The sequence below is a fragment of the Semicossyphus pulcher genome, unplaced genomic scaffold (assembly GCF_022749685.1).
Source record: "Semicossyphus pulcher isolate SPU_LCO1_2020_fin unplaced genomic scaffold, fSemPul1.0.p SCAF_13, whole genome shotgun sequence".
NCBI classification, from domain to species: domain Eukaryota; kingdom Metazoa; phylum Chordata; class Actinopteri; order Labriformes; family Labridae; genus Semicossyphus; species Semicossyphus pulcher.
This window is the reverse complement of record NW_027211637.1, coordinates 14,775,788-14,790,525: the sequence shown is the minus strand read 5'-3', so window position 1 is coordinate 14,790,525 and position 14,738 is coordinate 14,775,788. Positions and strand designations below refer to the sequence as shown.

The following is a 14,738-nucleotide window of genomic DNA, read 5'->3' as shown; positions in this document are numbered from 1 at the left end:
ACTTTACTGTTTATGGAGGATTTCATTATGGCATGAGAAAGTGGTAGCCGGGTTCTCTTTGAGTGTACGATGGTAGCTGAAAATGGCAGTGGACTGGGCACTGCAAAATGACTGGCTCAGCCTCTCTCTTTCCTTACCCAGTGGATTGCTGTGCTCTTCCCTCCAGAGCTGTCACTTCACATTAACACAGCGGCGACTGTCAGCCAGAGAGAGAGAGAGAGAGAGAGAGAGAGAGGGCTGGGGTGGGGTGGGTTGCAGTCCAGTAAGCCAGAGTACACACACACTTGTACACACATAACCTCACACAGATGAGTAAAATTGAGCCTGGTGTCATCACAGATTGTCTGAGGAGAAGCTAGCCAGTTAACTCCGTCATTGAGCTCAGCGCTGCGTCTCTCCCGTGGCAGTGCAACAGACAAGCAGCGTCTTGTGCCGAAAAAGCCTCTCGACACTTTATCTCTGAGGAATTCTATTGGCTGTATGCCTCATCCTAAATGCAGCAACTACCTTTTTGTGCCTATTCAGTTACCACTTCCCTTCAGCTTATTGTGTTACAAATACTACACATGCAGCGCTTGTCTTTGTAGTTTTCTCACTTGCCTTTTGTCCGTTCTTTTACCCTTTAATAACTCTGTTTTACTGCCTCTCTGATAGAAAGGAAATATGTTTGAGCTGGAAGGTTCTGTTCTTTGATAAAGCTGCTTAGTTTTCTCCAGAGTATACATTGTGGGAGTGCCAACAATTACTGTGAGGTTGAGAAGAGTCAGCTCAGCTGCCTGATCTCTAGAACTAATCTTGTATTTCTCACCCACAAAAGAGGTTCTTCTGCACAAAACGACTGTTTTAAAATGTATCTTTTGCACTGCTGGTAAAATAGTTATCGACAAAGAATTATGCTAATTGTTCTTCTCTCGTCCACAGCTTTTCTGAAACACTGGGGTTGTTGGTGTGGCCAAATTTTCCCTGGATTTGACTGGTAAATTCAGAAGACTGAAGCCCAGGCTCACAGTCTACCTTTCACGGAGGCCCAGCCGTGAGAGGACTGAGGAAGGCACGTGGCGGATCATGACGGCCGACAAAGAGAAGGAGAGGGAGAAAGAGCGGGACAGGGACAGAGACAGGGACCGAGACAAGAGAGAGGCGGGTAAGTCCCGACGACAGGACGGGGACCAGAGCGAGAGCTCCAGGCCCAGGCGCAGCTGTACGCTGGAGGGCGGGGCCAAGAACTATGCAGAGAGCGAGCACAGCGAAGACGAGGACAACGACAATGGCAGCACGGGCGGAGGCAGCGGCACGGCCGAGGACGCCGGCAAAAAGGGCAAGAAGAAGACGCCCAAGAAGAAGTCGCGCTATGAGCGCACAGAGAACGGAGAAATCACGTCCTTCATCACGGAAGACGATGTTGTTTACAGACCCGGAGGTAAGTCAACGTCATGTCTAAGCTTACTGTGTTCATCTCATTTATTAGTCTTTCCCAGTTCAGTGAAAACATCAGCTACAAAATGAGGTAAAACCTTACTTGCATAAAAAGTCATCTCTGTTTTCACATTCTCCAAAGAAGCAACTCTTTGAGAGCAGAAGTACTCCCTCAGGCCAAAGGCCGATGCATCATGCAATCAATTCCAAGTCGACCCACTCTGTGCTTTGTCTTTGGCATTGTCAATAAAGCAAAGTGGTGCTTCAGTAGATGATGTGATAGTGACGACAGCTGTGATAATGATTTCATCCCAACACCGTCCGACTCACTGAAAGTATGCTATCTGCCCGTGAGCCAAAAAGACGCTCTTCTTTCCTGGAGTGATGTTTGAGCTGCGTTACAATGTCTTAATACATCGGATGAATGGTTCTAAAAAGGGAGCCAACCTTTTCCACTGCTGTAAACATGGCCTCTCTTTCACCTACTGTTTATAAAGTGGTTGTGTTAGAGGAAGAATGTCAGCTCTCTGTGTCGGAAGGAAGCCAGGCTAGCTAGCCGTGTGTGTGTCTGCTCCCACTCAGTGCTATCCGCTGTGCAACTAAATCACTGCCGCCATGTCTTTGCGTTTATCTAGCTGCTAGCAAAAGGTCAAGTAGGTGGGGGGGGGGGGGGGCACATTGCTTGGGTGCTTAATAGAAAGAGGTGGGAAATTACAGCCAGTGCGTTAGGTTATCTTCTTCTTCAACTTCCTACCAAAACACACAAACACTCAACACTCCTTTTTCTTTTCCACTACTGCTAAGAGACACTTTCAAGTATCCGCAGTGAAGCAGCCTGACCTCCCCATCCTACACTCTCCGTCTAGCTGTGTAATCTTGTCGGCTAAATTATCTCTGCACTGGTATCAGTGGAGGTCCTCAAGAAAGCAGTCACACTGAACCCAATCCTTGCTGTTGTTCATTCTCTATTTCTGTCTCTGAAATGGACTCCATTCAAGCCCTTTTTGCTCCGCATTTCATGTTTAATAGAGAGAGCACCGGCGCTTTGTCTCTTAGTTAACTATGCAGAGAGGGGGGGGGGCAGAGAAGAGGAGAGGGGTCTGAAAAAAGGAAGCAGTCAGTCACATCAATGAAACATTCAAAAGGCATATAAACAAAGTCGACGGTCTCTGTGGATTAGCCCTGCCGCATATTTATATTTCCACATCTGAGCGAACAGCTCAGCCAGTGTCTCGTTGATGGGGAATATTTATGTTTCCTGTCTTCTCCCTCAATTAGTGTGACAGGTCTACAGCAGCCCGGGTGTCACAACCTGCTCCCACCACACAGACTGGAGCTGTTTAGATTAGGGATGAGCCTGGATTGGGTTAGAGGTGGCCCCACACTGGTACGCTAGTTTGTAATTTACCTCCTATTGTCAACATGGAAGATCCTCCACCTTAGCAACTGACCTCCTGCTGTCTCCTCTGCTTATTGTTCAAATGATAAGCCCTGTGTGTGCGCGCAGTGCGTGTTCTCCTCCTGCTTGGTCATTGGTAGCAGCCTTCTTGCAATCAGATTTGATGTGTGCAGCTTAGGCAGGCACAAAGCCTGCGATGGATTATGCTTTACTAAATGTTAAATCCCTTTATAGCCGTCTAGTGACACACAATATGTAAAACTGACCACCCTGGGAGAGGGATTTGCTCCGCCCCAGACATGACGAGAGGGAAGAGATCGGTGATTGGAAGCTGTGTGGACCAAATGACATAGTCAACCACAATTCTGTTGTAATTGCTTTTGTCACAGGGAGCTTTAGAAACATACAAACCCGTGCCATCATGTAAGAAATAACAGGTAATCTAGTATTAAAACATTCAACTCACTCCCGATCAACACCCTCCAATCTCTCTGCTTAGCCTTTCTATCCCTTGAAGATGGGTTCAGGCGGCTTAGCGCGCATCGATTGGCTGGAGAGGGGTGGAAGGAGCGGAGCAGCAGGCCAATAGGCGAGCCTGCAGCTAAATCTAGCTGTGCTGCTGTTTAAAAAGGATGGAGGAGTGTGTCTGTGGTGTCTAGGGAACTGTGTCCCGGGTCATTTGTATGGTCGGCTGCCGGGGTGAACAGCCCGATGGAGTGCGAGCAGACGTGCAGAATCGATCCCTGCCCTATGGCTGAGCTCTCGCCACCTCCCCAGGCCTGGCCAGACACCTCCAAAGCCTGTTCTCTACACCCCCACACCCACCCCAGATTATAGATCCTCTCACTGGAGATTATACACACTGCCATGGGGGGATCAATAGGAGACACCCTAGAAGCGCAGACACACAAAAACATGTCAGTGCACACACATGCATAGTACGCTGATAACTAATATTTTTGCACACTCACAAGTGTTCTGTAACACATATACATGCACACACTAACACTCATACAAGGTGTGCTTTTAACAGTCAGAGGCATGCCTCCTATCTCTGACAAGCACACTCCTGCAACACACACAAGCTCCGCCAAATACACACACACAGAGCTCTGTCCACGTTCTCTCCTCTGCAGCAGGACTCTGCTCGGCGCTGCAGCCCACTGGTTGCCATAGCATGTCTCCTTCCTTTCTGACTGACTGGCTGGCTAGTCTGTTTAAAATGGAGAGAGCTAATGGAAACCACCTCTCCCCCCCCCCCTCAGCACAGCCCGGTTTATGTCACACAACATGGCTGCCACAGCCACCCCAGGGTGTTTCAGGGCGATAAAGACAGGACTTGATTAAATGCAGTCATTTCTTCTTAAAGAGGCTTTGTATAGTGGGTGCAGTTTATAAGACACAGAAAAAAACACCTTGTGTGGTTGAGTGTTTGGGGAGTTGTTGATGTGGACAGCTGATGCTTCTTGCCGCAGCCACCACAGAACCCTGGGGAGTGTGTGTCACTGTATGTGTCATATGCAGTGTAAGCTGTGCAGCAGGAGTTGGTATGACACACAAAGAAAAACACACAAATAGATAGATAACCAGCCCCCTCGTCTTTTTCTTCAAACTCAGGATCATGTTCTTTGTGTTTGAGCTTTAGTTTCTGTTTTTGATATGAATCATGTGTAATTCTCCTCATGTTTTACATCATGTATGTCGTCATTATTGTTAATAATACGTAATATCTGTTAGGGATGCAGGATATTATCAACACGTTAGCGCTATCTGCAGATAATGGCTTTAAAATGACGATAAAATAGCGCTTTAATTATGCCTAAATGTTCAATGATTCCCTAAAAATCTTAATGCTACGACATTAACTCGGCACTGAAACTCTAGCCAATCAATAGAAGTTATTTCATAACTAGCTAACAGTTAGCTCACATTTTACCGGACTAAAAAACATCAAACAGGCCGAAAACACACCCGCGGCCAAAGCCGACGCTAACATAGTGTAACATAACAATAGTGCAAAACTAACTTAAATGTTTATGCACACACACTCGATAAAAAGAGTCCATCGGCGATCACTGACGGCTCCGTAGCAGGTGCCGTAAACAAGTCCGGGCAAGTCTCTCTCACTGCCATGTTTTTGGGGGATGCTGCATTCAGGTGCGCTCAGAAATGTGAGTGATCAGACACGTGAACGCCTCTTCTGTCAAGGGTGAAGAAGGGTGCAAGATGCCTGCTGTGCGGCAGTTTTTGGCCACGACAATAAGAGTAGGCATGATATCAATTCCACTTCTCGACTCGATGTTCTCTGCTTAGGTGGAAAAAAACGTGCCTAATATATCGGCATCAAAACCGGCAATCAGCAAAAACGGTTGGAAAATATCGGCATATCAGATACTGGCAAAAATGCAACGGATTCACACAATTTCTAAGTCATTTTCAATTTTATAAACTGAAAAATACAAGTGAACGTAACCCAAGTGCCCTTTTCTAAGTGCATTTTTTATTCAGAGTAAAGAGTAACATACTAACTGAATTATGTTTTCAGTATGGTTCCTCTTGAGAAACCAGTATGATGTGCTTCAGCAAGTGTTAAGATTGATTTTTCTAGAGCCAAGACACCGCAGGCTAGAGCTCTATTAGCATAGCATATCTCCCCTGCTATAAAGCCTAGCTGTCGATCAGGTTGCCGTCTCCAGTCAAGCTAACATGAGGGACAAGCCCTCGGAGTCATCTTATATTGAAACATAGCATGTGAATCTGTAGCCTGTCGCTAACTGAACAGATCTATTTTTAAAAAGCCCTCTCTTGCACTCCCATCCCTCCCAACGCTAGAGACTCTGGGAAAAGAGCTTTTTAGTGAAATCCAACCACCTGCCGACTGCTAAATGAGAAAGCGTGGGTTAGCCGAGAGGGAAAGGAGAGGAGGAGAGGAGAGGGAGGGAGGGGAGGGGTGTTGTCAAAGAGCCTCTGTTCTCCCCTAGGAGCTCAGTCAGCTGTAGGCCTGCCCTATTGTAGAGAGCTGATGGTATCGCTTGCCAGGTATTTCCCACTGCTTCCCCAGCTAGAAGAAGGGAGAGTTGTCGGGCTGGCGGTTGAGGAGAGAGGAAGGAAAGTTGGAAGAATCAAGTGTCCCGTGTGCCTCCGGACCTTCACTGCCTGTTACTCCGCCCCACTTGGACTGGCTCAGCAGGAAGTGGCACAAGGCAGCCGTGGTCATCGGCAGGTCCCTCTTGCAGTGGCAACCGCACTCGGTTGTGGATCAGTAATAACAGCGGTCTCCCCTGCTCGCTTTCTTTCTTGGCCCTCCAGTCCCCTCACACCCCTGTGGTTCCATTATTGCATTCCTTGTGCTATTTAATTTTAGGATCAGTACACTCAAGGGGGGTAGCTTTGCTAAAGCAACGCACTACTGCTCAGCTGTGTGTGCGCGTGTGTGCTCTGCCAGTTTGAGCCGAGCACGACTTTTAACAATGCAGGTGCGTCCTGCCTTAAGGCTAACGCTCAGCACCTGCGAGCGTGGCTTAAATAAACCTCCTCTTGATTTAATAAGCCTGCCTTGTCTCCTAAATTATGCTCATATTCTTGCTTTTCTTTGTTGATATCATTCCAACCGCCCTCACCTCATCACTGTTTACAAAACATTGGCGTATATGACTGTGTTTACAATGTGACTTCTCCATTGTTGGCGGCTTGTAAAAGAAAAGCCGAGCCGATAGAACTCCCCCTCCCCTCCGCTGAAACGCTGCAGCAAATTAAACAGCATCTTATTTGCTTGATACAAAGCGAGTAGGACACGGCTCTTTTGCTGAGGCTAGGTGTGTTTTAGATTAGACATGCTTGGCAGCCGTAAGAGAATGGATGGCTGAGCAATGAGCTACAGCTGAGAAAATTACTCTTTGTGTGTGTGTGTGTGTGTATGTGTGTGTGTGTGTGTGTGTGTGTGTGTGTGTGTGTGTGTGTGTGTCGGGAGGTTACAACAATGAATACGCCGTTGCTTGAACTCAGCAGTGACAAAGCTAAGGATCAGGTTTCAGTGAAGTGCTCGGGTGTGAGGAACTGTGCTCGGTAGCTTCATGATTATCTCCCCGCGTGTCGAAGTATTGAACTTTCTCTCTCTCCGTCTGGGTGGCGTGGCCGGCAGCAGGGCGGAGGCGAGCAGAAGAAGCTAAACTCGCGGGGCCGCTGAGAGACTGAGAGCACTCCTCTACAAAGGCCCTGCTGTGGCTCTCCCTCCTACGGCGAAAGGCTACATCCATCCGACGAGTACACACACACTTCAACCCCTTAAAAAACACCGCCCATCCCCCCACATGGACCCCCACCACCACCACCACCACAGCTAAACCTCTTGTCCCGCCCCTTTTCCACTTCTCCACTTGAGCGAGGAGACCCACTTCCAAATGCACAAAATGGCAGGAATGTTTAACAAGCCCGGCGGACCCTAGAGGAACCGTTTGACGAGCCCCTTCTACCCCCCCACCCAACCTCCCTGAGCTCCGTTGCCTCCTTTTCCCTCAAAAAGGCAGAGTCTGAAGCCTTAACTCAGTTTTAACTTCACATTCATTGGGATTCGTGTTAGAGTGGCTTTCAGAGGAATGCCCTTGAGGTAGTAGACTTTTAGTGCCCAGGATGAATTCAAAATGTGCTTTTGACGTTCGAAGAATAGACTCGCTTGCTGCCTGTGAATGATTAAACTAGATCCCTGTCTCTTTTTCTCCCCCTCCACCACCTATCTTTTCCACTCTCGCCGTCTGTTCTTTATGCCTGTTGATGTGCTCTGGGGTGTCGACACGGAGATCTGGCCCCTCTAAATGAATGTGCCGACGAGGTGAAGGGACACTAAACCCTAATTCCCCCGATTTGACTCCTCCGAAACATGTCATCTCATTCAGATTAGTCTCTTTTGTTCTCAGCCCTCCCCCCACTCCCTCCCTCATGCTCCCTCCTCCTCCTCTTCCCGCTCCTCTCGGTCTCTCTCAACACACACACACTGTGTTGCCCACGGATCACACAATAGCTCTGATGGATATTTTCATTCATGTTATCTTGTAAATGACTTCCAGGGATGGTGTAGAGGAGGGAGAGGGGACGAGCGAGAAGAGGGCAGTAGTGAGAGAGATATAATGCGTCACTCAGAGCCAGCGAGGGCGATAAACCCCCCCCCCTCTCCTGTTAGAACAGCTCATTCAGCCCACAGCAGATAACAAGCCCACCCTGGGGTTACACACACGCACATACACACACATAGAGCCTCTCAAAAAACAAAGACAATGATGTCACAGGCGCACTCGTACACACCAGCCCCTCTACAAATGGTATCTTGGGTGTCAGAGCCATTTAATATCTCCGCCGCCCCTCTTTTCCTCTGCAAGCGGTAAGATAAACCACAGCCGGATCGATAACTCTGTTGACACAAACAAATAAATAACAGATGATGGCACTGTCACTCAGTGGGAAAAAAAAAAAAGCAAACCACACATCTTTTGTTTGGGAAAATGTGGCTTTCTACGAGAAACAGATCAGCGTTTGTTTTGGTCAAATGAGCTCCAGCAGTTCGTGTTGTCAGTGTAAATCTTTCTTATGGTGCCTTTATTTTTTATTTTTTTAAATGAAAGCATGCAGCGCTGCAAAATATTGTCTGTCTGCATGGCCTTGTGCATGTGTTAATGTTAGCGTAAGTATGCTACGCTCCATTGCACCAAACAGTTGGCACAACCAGCCGTGGGAGCAGTCAGAAGGTCAATTTTCAGTGTGTGCGATCTGTTTCTCAGTCGATTAAATGTCAGCGGCTTTACATCGCTTTGCCTGTTGAGCAACTGTACTTTACAGGTTGTTATTTAAACCAAAGTACATTTAATTTTGCTTAGTTTAATCACGCTGAGGGTTCTGTGCTTCAGCCATATATACATCGATTTTTCTTTCATGAATTCAAATCTCCTTTCCTGTAATAATTCAAACCCATTGCTGCTTCTGGAAAGAACCGTGTCAGGCCGAGCAGTAACCATTACCCACGTCCCCCCTGCCGCCGCCTCCTCCTCCTTTCTCTCTCCACAGAAGTGCCTGTGTGTTTTTGTCCTCTGCAGCGTGAATGTTTTTGTTAAGGAGATGAGAGTTCACGACCTGGCCATACCACCAGTCACATTCAATTTAACAGCACAGGCGGCCAGGGCCACCTCCTCACTCACAATGTGAGAGGGCTGCCTCTAACACTTGTAAGGGTTATGTAATTTAGCAGCTTTTTAACACAAATAAGAGGACAGAGGGCGGTTGTATTGTTTTTTGTTTCACCGCTAAGCTAATAATAAGTTAGCTGGACATATATAGGTGCAATGATAGAAGATGTCATTTTGTAGGAGCGAGTTACAGTGATGACTGCGGGGGGGTTGGAATGGGGTTAAAGCCAGTATTGCTCACTGGTGTATAAATGGAGTGGAACAATAACATAATTCCCCTTGGGCGTAATGTTTGCTTTGGAAAGGCAACCTTGTAGCGCTCCAAAAGTCCTTAATCCTATTACTCGCATTCCAATTGAATTTGACTCAAGGAGAAAAATGTCTTTTCAGCAGAGGTAACAGAACGCAAAATAATATATCACCGAGTCTGACTGCATAAAAACATGAAAGCTTCCTGAAGTGTGAACATCTTTCAAACTCACTTTTCCCTTCCTTTTCCCTCCCCCCTCTCGCAGATTGTGTGTACATTGAAAGTCGGCGGCCCAACACTCCCTACTTCATTTGTAGCATTCAGGATTTCAAACTGGTGAGTACATTTTCACTTCCTGTCTGGGCTGTTTTTTATGTTCCTGTGTCCTCACGCTGACCTGACATACACCAGCGCACTCACCTGACCCGTTTGCCTAGCTGGAAACAAACCACTGTTGTTCTTGTGCGCAAAAATGTAAGCAGCAATCAGGGCTACATCAGCGTGTACAGCGTAATTAGGCGATAAAGTTGCACGTTCTTGTCATACAGTGGAAGTCTGATGAGAAGTAAATACAAATCACAGTGGAAACTAATTCAGTTAATATCCTCTTTTTTAAGTGTCATGTAGAAAATAGAAATCTGTCTGAGAATCATGGTTGAATATTAAACACCTCTGCGATCCACTGGCAGTGTAATAATGCTTGTAATGGAAATAAAGATGTTTGTCGATGCACTTAATTGATTTAATGAAGGAGACCTTCACCGGTTTCAATTGATTTTTTTTTTACAACCTAATGTGGCCAAATTGCCTCTTTTGCTGAATAACAGAAGAAATTAGCTTTTAATTTGCTCCTGAGAAAGGCTGATTCATCAGACTCTGTCAGTTTAGTGAAGTGGAGCTTGTTTCTTTCGCAATAGGACACATAAATGTATTACGTACGCACATACGGAATTGATTTTCCCACACTGCATTCTCTATGTTTGCTAAAAGGGAAGTTGCTTTTGAGTTCGCCCGGCAGATTTGGTCATGGATGTTTGAAGGAGAAGGATATGGTTTGGACAGCATGGGAGGTTTTGCAGGAATGCGACTGCTATTTAATGTGTAAAGACTACTAGAACATCTAATCAGTTGGTCTGTGCTGCCAAATGAAGCAGCTTCTGCAGCGAGCCTTGCTTGTCTTTTAACAGATCGGTTGTCTGAGCAGAGCGCAGAGGGCTCTGTGAGGGGCGGCCGGGCCCCAGGGGGCCAAAGTAATGGCTGCCGACAGCCAGGGTGATGATGGGGGGTCAGCTTAGAGGCCACACACACACACACCAATTTTGTAAAAGGTGGAATAGCACGTGTATAAATGTATGTGTGTTAGCATTTGAGAGAAGTGTGTCGGCACTTTTTGTTTCGTGTGTGAATAATTGTGAGTGTGTGAAGGGTATGTAGACGGGGTTTTAAGGTGAGCTGTGGTTCCTGCGGAGGGGAGGACAGCCGGGCCCCACAGCAGCAGGGCTTTAATCGGATTGTTGCTAGAGAGTGCTGAGGATGGCAGGAACCCCTCCTCACGCACACACACACACACACACAGACACACAAACCCACGCACCTGCACCTTGATTAAGAGCGCCAGAAGAGGTCTGGGGCAGACAGAGGTAATTGTCCAGGGAGAGAGAGCGAACACTGGCTCCATTAGCTGACCTCTCTCGCTCTTTTTCTCTCCCTCTCCCTCTTTCTCTCTCTGTGTCTCTCACCCTCTGTTACTCCCCCCCCATCCATCTGTAATTAATGAACAGCCATCTGCATGCTTGTATGTGTTTGAGCAGACTGTACCCTTGTCCTCCTATGTTAAAACAACAAGCCCCGCTGGCTCTCTAAACAACTACAGGCTTTTTTTTTTTTTTTCAATCATCCCACTTTATTGCCAGGCTACAAATCACAAAAGATGGCACTATGTGGCAACACTAAAAACTAGTAATCTCTATTTACTGGACCGGCACGAAATCCTCTTTTAGGATGATGGCTGATTTAGGTTGTAATTGCACACGATGGAATAAAAACTACCATCTAGCTCGCCGACCTCGCATCTCAAAACTGGGGCGCAGATTTGCGCCTTTGGGAGAAAAAAATGTTCATGCACTCATTCTGCTCTTTTCTGCAGCATAATATTTTTTTCTCTTCCAACAATATATTGTTAAGGAGAGACGACTTGCACCGAGCTTTAGACATCAACTCCTTCTCCTCCCCCCCTCCCCCACTTCTTCTTACCGCGCACATTATCGATCAGCCCCCCCTCTGTGTGGGGGGGGAACAGGGCTTTGGAGGCGCAGCAGAGGGGGAGGAAATTTCATTGGTCCTGAACCAAACAACCTCATCAATATCGCCCCTCTCGCGCCCATCTCCCTTTTCCCGTCTCTCTCTCTCCTCTCTGTCTTTAGGCTGTAACTGTCTCACTCGTGTACTTTATCTAATGACCTGTGAATCCAATTAGTGGTGTGTAGAAATCCTGCATGCGGCCATCAATCTCTGCTGCGTGTTGAAGAACAAGGATTGAAGCCCGCCTCTCTGTGTCTTTATTGTGTGTGTTCTCTGCGTTGGGATGGCTACTCTTATTGCATGTACGTGTGCTTTTATGAAGCATCAGCACAGCTCAGCCATTACACATAAAAAAAAAAAATCCATTGTGCAGCATTATTGGGGTCATTTTGGACGATCATTTTTCCCTAGTTTGTTTAGTCAACAGTGGCAGCTGTGGCGCGCACTGTAGCCCCATATTGATCCAAACGTATAGATTTCAGAGTCCTGCACTCCTCCTAAAAAGTCTGCCCGGATACAGAGGTGACCAGTAGGAGGCCGTTTTAACAGTTGGAGGCATTAAACTAAATTAAGAGGGGAAGCAAGACAGTGAAATCCAACTACTCTATTAATAACTCCCTTTCATGTCCATATCTAGATTTTTATTTAAGAGTGAAACAATCTTCAAATTCATTCTCCCTGAAGGGTTAGTTTCAGTTTACACCCGCTGCTATAACCCTTGCTATGTGTTCTATAATTAATGAGTAATGCAGTGATCGTACAGTAGGTAGAAGTGTCTGTTGCATCATGCACTTTGCGTACACATGTCTACACACAGACCTTTGTGAGACGTGTGTTGTTATAAGAGGAGAGCCTGAGACAATGAGCCATCTGACGCCGACCGAGCACTGAATCCGCAGCGCATTGACCCCGGCCTCACCGATCCGTCCTGCTTTCTTACCTCCATCGTCTCATTTCTCTCATCTGTCTGTTTCTACACCCCCACCCCCCCTCCATCCCCTCTCCTCTTTATCTGCTGTCACTCACCGCCCTCCCTCCCTCCCTCCTCCTCCCGTCCCATGTTGTAGTCATTGTGTCCATGTCCTCGACGCTCATTGACCCCCTCTACCTCCCTCTCTGCTTGTATCTAACCTCATTTGCTGTTATTGGCCAAGTCAGCTGTGCTCCATCCTCCCTCCTTTCCTTCACTACATCCCTCTCTCTCTCTGTCTCTCACTCCCTTGTCCCCCCTCCCTCTTTCACTAATGGAGTGATTGCAGCGTTTTTCCCTCCGGGGAACGAGGGATCGAGGAGCACAGTACGCCAACACACGCAGTATCTCTCTCCCGGTTATACACACACGCACACACATCATTTTTTTTTTCCTGGGTCCCCCTGCTTATGGACATTTAATTAGATGCCATGTACAATGCAATTATCTTGCCAGGAGTCCGACTCATATGTTGCAGGCCTGATCAGCTTAAAGGATGAGGGGTATTCTCTGTCATGTAACCTGTGTGTGTGTGTGTTCTGTATCCATTGGTTTATAATGTGCCCCTCATGTTGGCATCCGTTTCTTGTAAGGTTATACCCATCTCAGGGTTGAGCGTGCTGTGTTTGCACTGCGAGATGTGTACAAGCAAACCTGTGATACATTCAGCATTCACACGTGTGTCCACTGAAAACTCCCTATGAAGGAGCGTGTTTGTTCAGGCTTCCAGCGCTGTCAAATAACACGTCCACATAAGGACATTGTACACGTGTGCGGGTTATTGAATGTAATTGATTTGTCACTATAATTGAGGAGATGTGTTTAAACAAAAGGTGTGCCTGGACAGGAAAACAAACTACCCATAAACCGCACATCCTATTGATTATTATTTGGCCTTGTTTCTTACACGCAAGTGGATTTACATGACGGTAGATTGTTTTATCTGATGCTACAAAATAAAAGCATCAGGGGTGTGCTGACTAATATCGCTCTTGTATCGCAGTCTGTCTTTTCCCCATATTGACTCCCTCAACAGGAAGCTGTAAAATATAGCAGAAATGTTATTAAATTATCGTTGAAGATTTTAGCTGCCATCAAAATTGTAACATGTTTTCATCACTGCATTTACAGCAGTTTTTGCTTTCCAGATGCTTGCCATGCACACTTACCTTATTGAAACTATTTGACACATTCACACCTTATGATGGGTGAATTTTTTTAAATATTATATTATTGGGACATTTTCGCCTGTATTTATAGGACAGCTAAAGAGAGACAGGAAATATTGAGAGCAGAGAGTTGGGGATGACATGCAGCCCCTGGGTGGAGGACTGTAGCCTCTCTGTACATAGAGCGCCTGCTCTACCCACTGAGCTAAACCAGCGCTCCTGATGGGCGATTGTTTGTGGTGATTGTAAGACATCATTTATGTTAAGAAACTGGTTAAATGTAATTGACTGAAAAGTCAAAACATAGGTTAATAGATGGAAAATGATGTGCTATTGTTGTTCTATATTTAGTAGTATTCTTTGTTTTCCCCCGACATTGCACTACGGCACAATTATTTCCAGAAATTAGATTAAAAAAAATACAAAAGGAATTTATAGTCAGTATCGTGGCGAATCAAACCGGCCTCTGTGGCACAGGGGGAGGGGATCGTACGCAGGAACACACAACTTGCTTCTTCTGGTGTATCCTGGTTAAAGAAAAACAAACATTCACCTTCCCGGTGCCCGCCCATCCTAGCTTACCTGCCCATTTAAACACGTCACCCAGTGCAAAACCTACTGATTATATCAAAATAAAAGCATAAATACTCAAATATATTCATACACCAAATGGTAACTTAGTCCTGTATCTTTCTTGAGCAAAATAACACATAAATGCATAAATAAATAAATGACTTAATGTTAATTAATACAATTATACAAACAATGTGAATGGCTCCAACTGTTAGAGTTTAATTATGCACAGAATAAACTCCAGATTGATGCCATGTGAGAGTTTTCCCTGCAGTTATTCTTGACATGTTTAAATTTGTATCAACATCCATGGCTCTCAGTGCGTCTTCTCTCTGTCCATGTGTGGTCACATGTGTACTCATCGCATGTTTGTGTTGGATGGATATCACGGCATAGCTTTCCCAGTTGTCATGTAAACAACATTTATACACCTCCGCTGCACACACAAACTCGCACGTACACACACACAAACACAATGTGAATTTTA

The 14,738-nt window shown here is 46.2% G+C and overlaps 1 protein-coding gene across 1 annotated transcript in view; it reads left to right on the top strand.

Annotated features, from left to right (window-relative positions):
- Positions 1–14,738, top strand: part of rerea (arginine-glutamic acid dipeptide (RE) repeats a) — an 87,636-nt gene that overhangs the window by 16,027 nt on the left and 56,871 nt on the right. Inside the window, exons 2-3 of the mRNA XM_069659684.1 lie at positions 922–1,420; positions 9,504–9,574. Of these exons, the coding sequence (XP_069515785.1) occupies positions 1,066–1,420; positions 9,504–9,574 (426 nt within the window). The 5' untranslated portion in view covers positions 922–1,065. The remainder of the gene's footprint in view (positions 1–921; positions 1,421–9,503; positions 9,575–14,738) is intronic.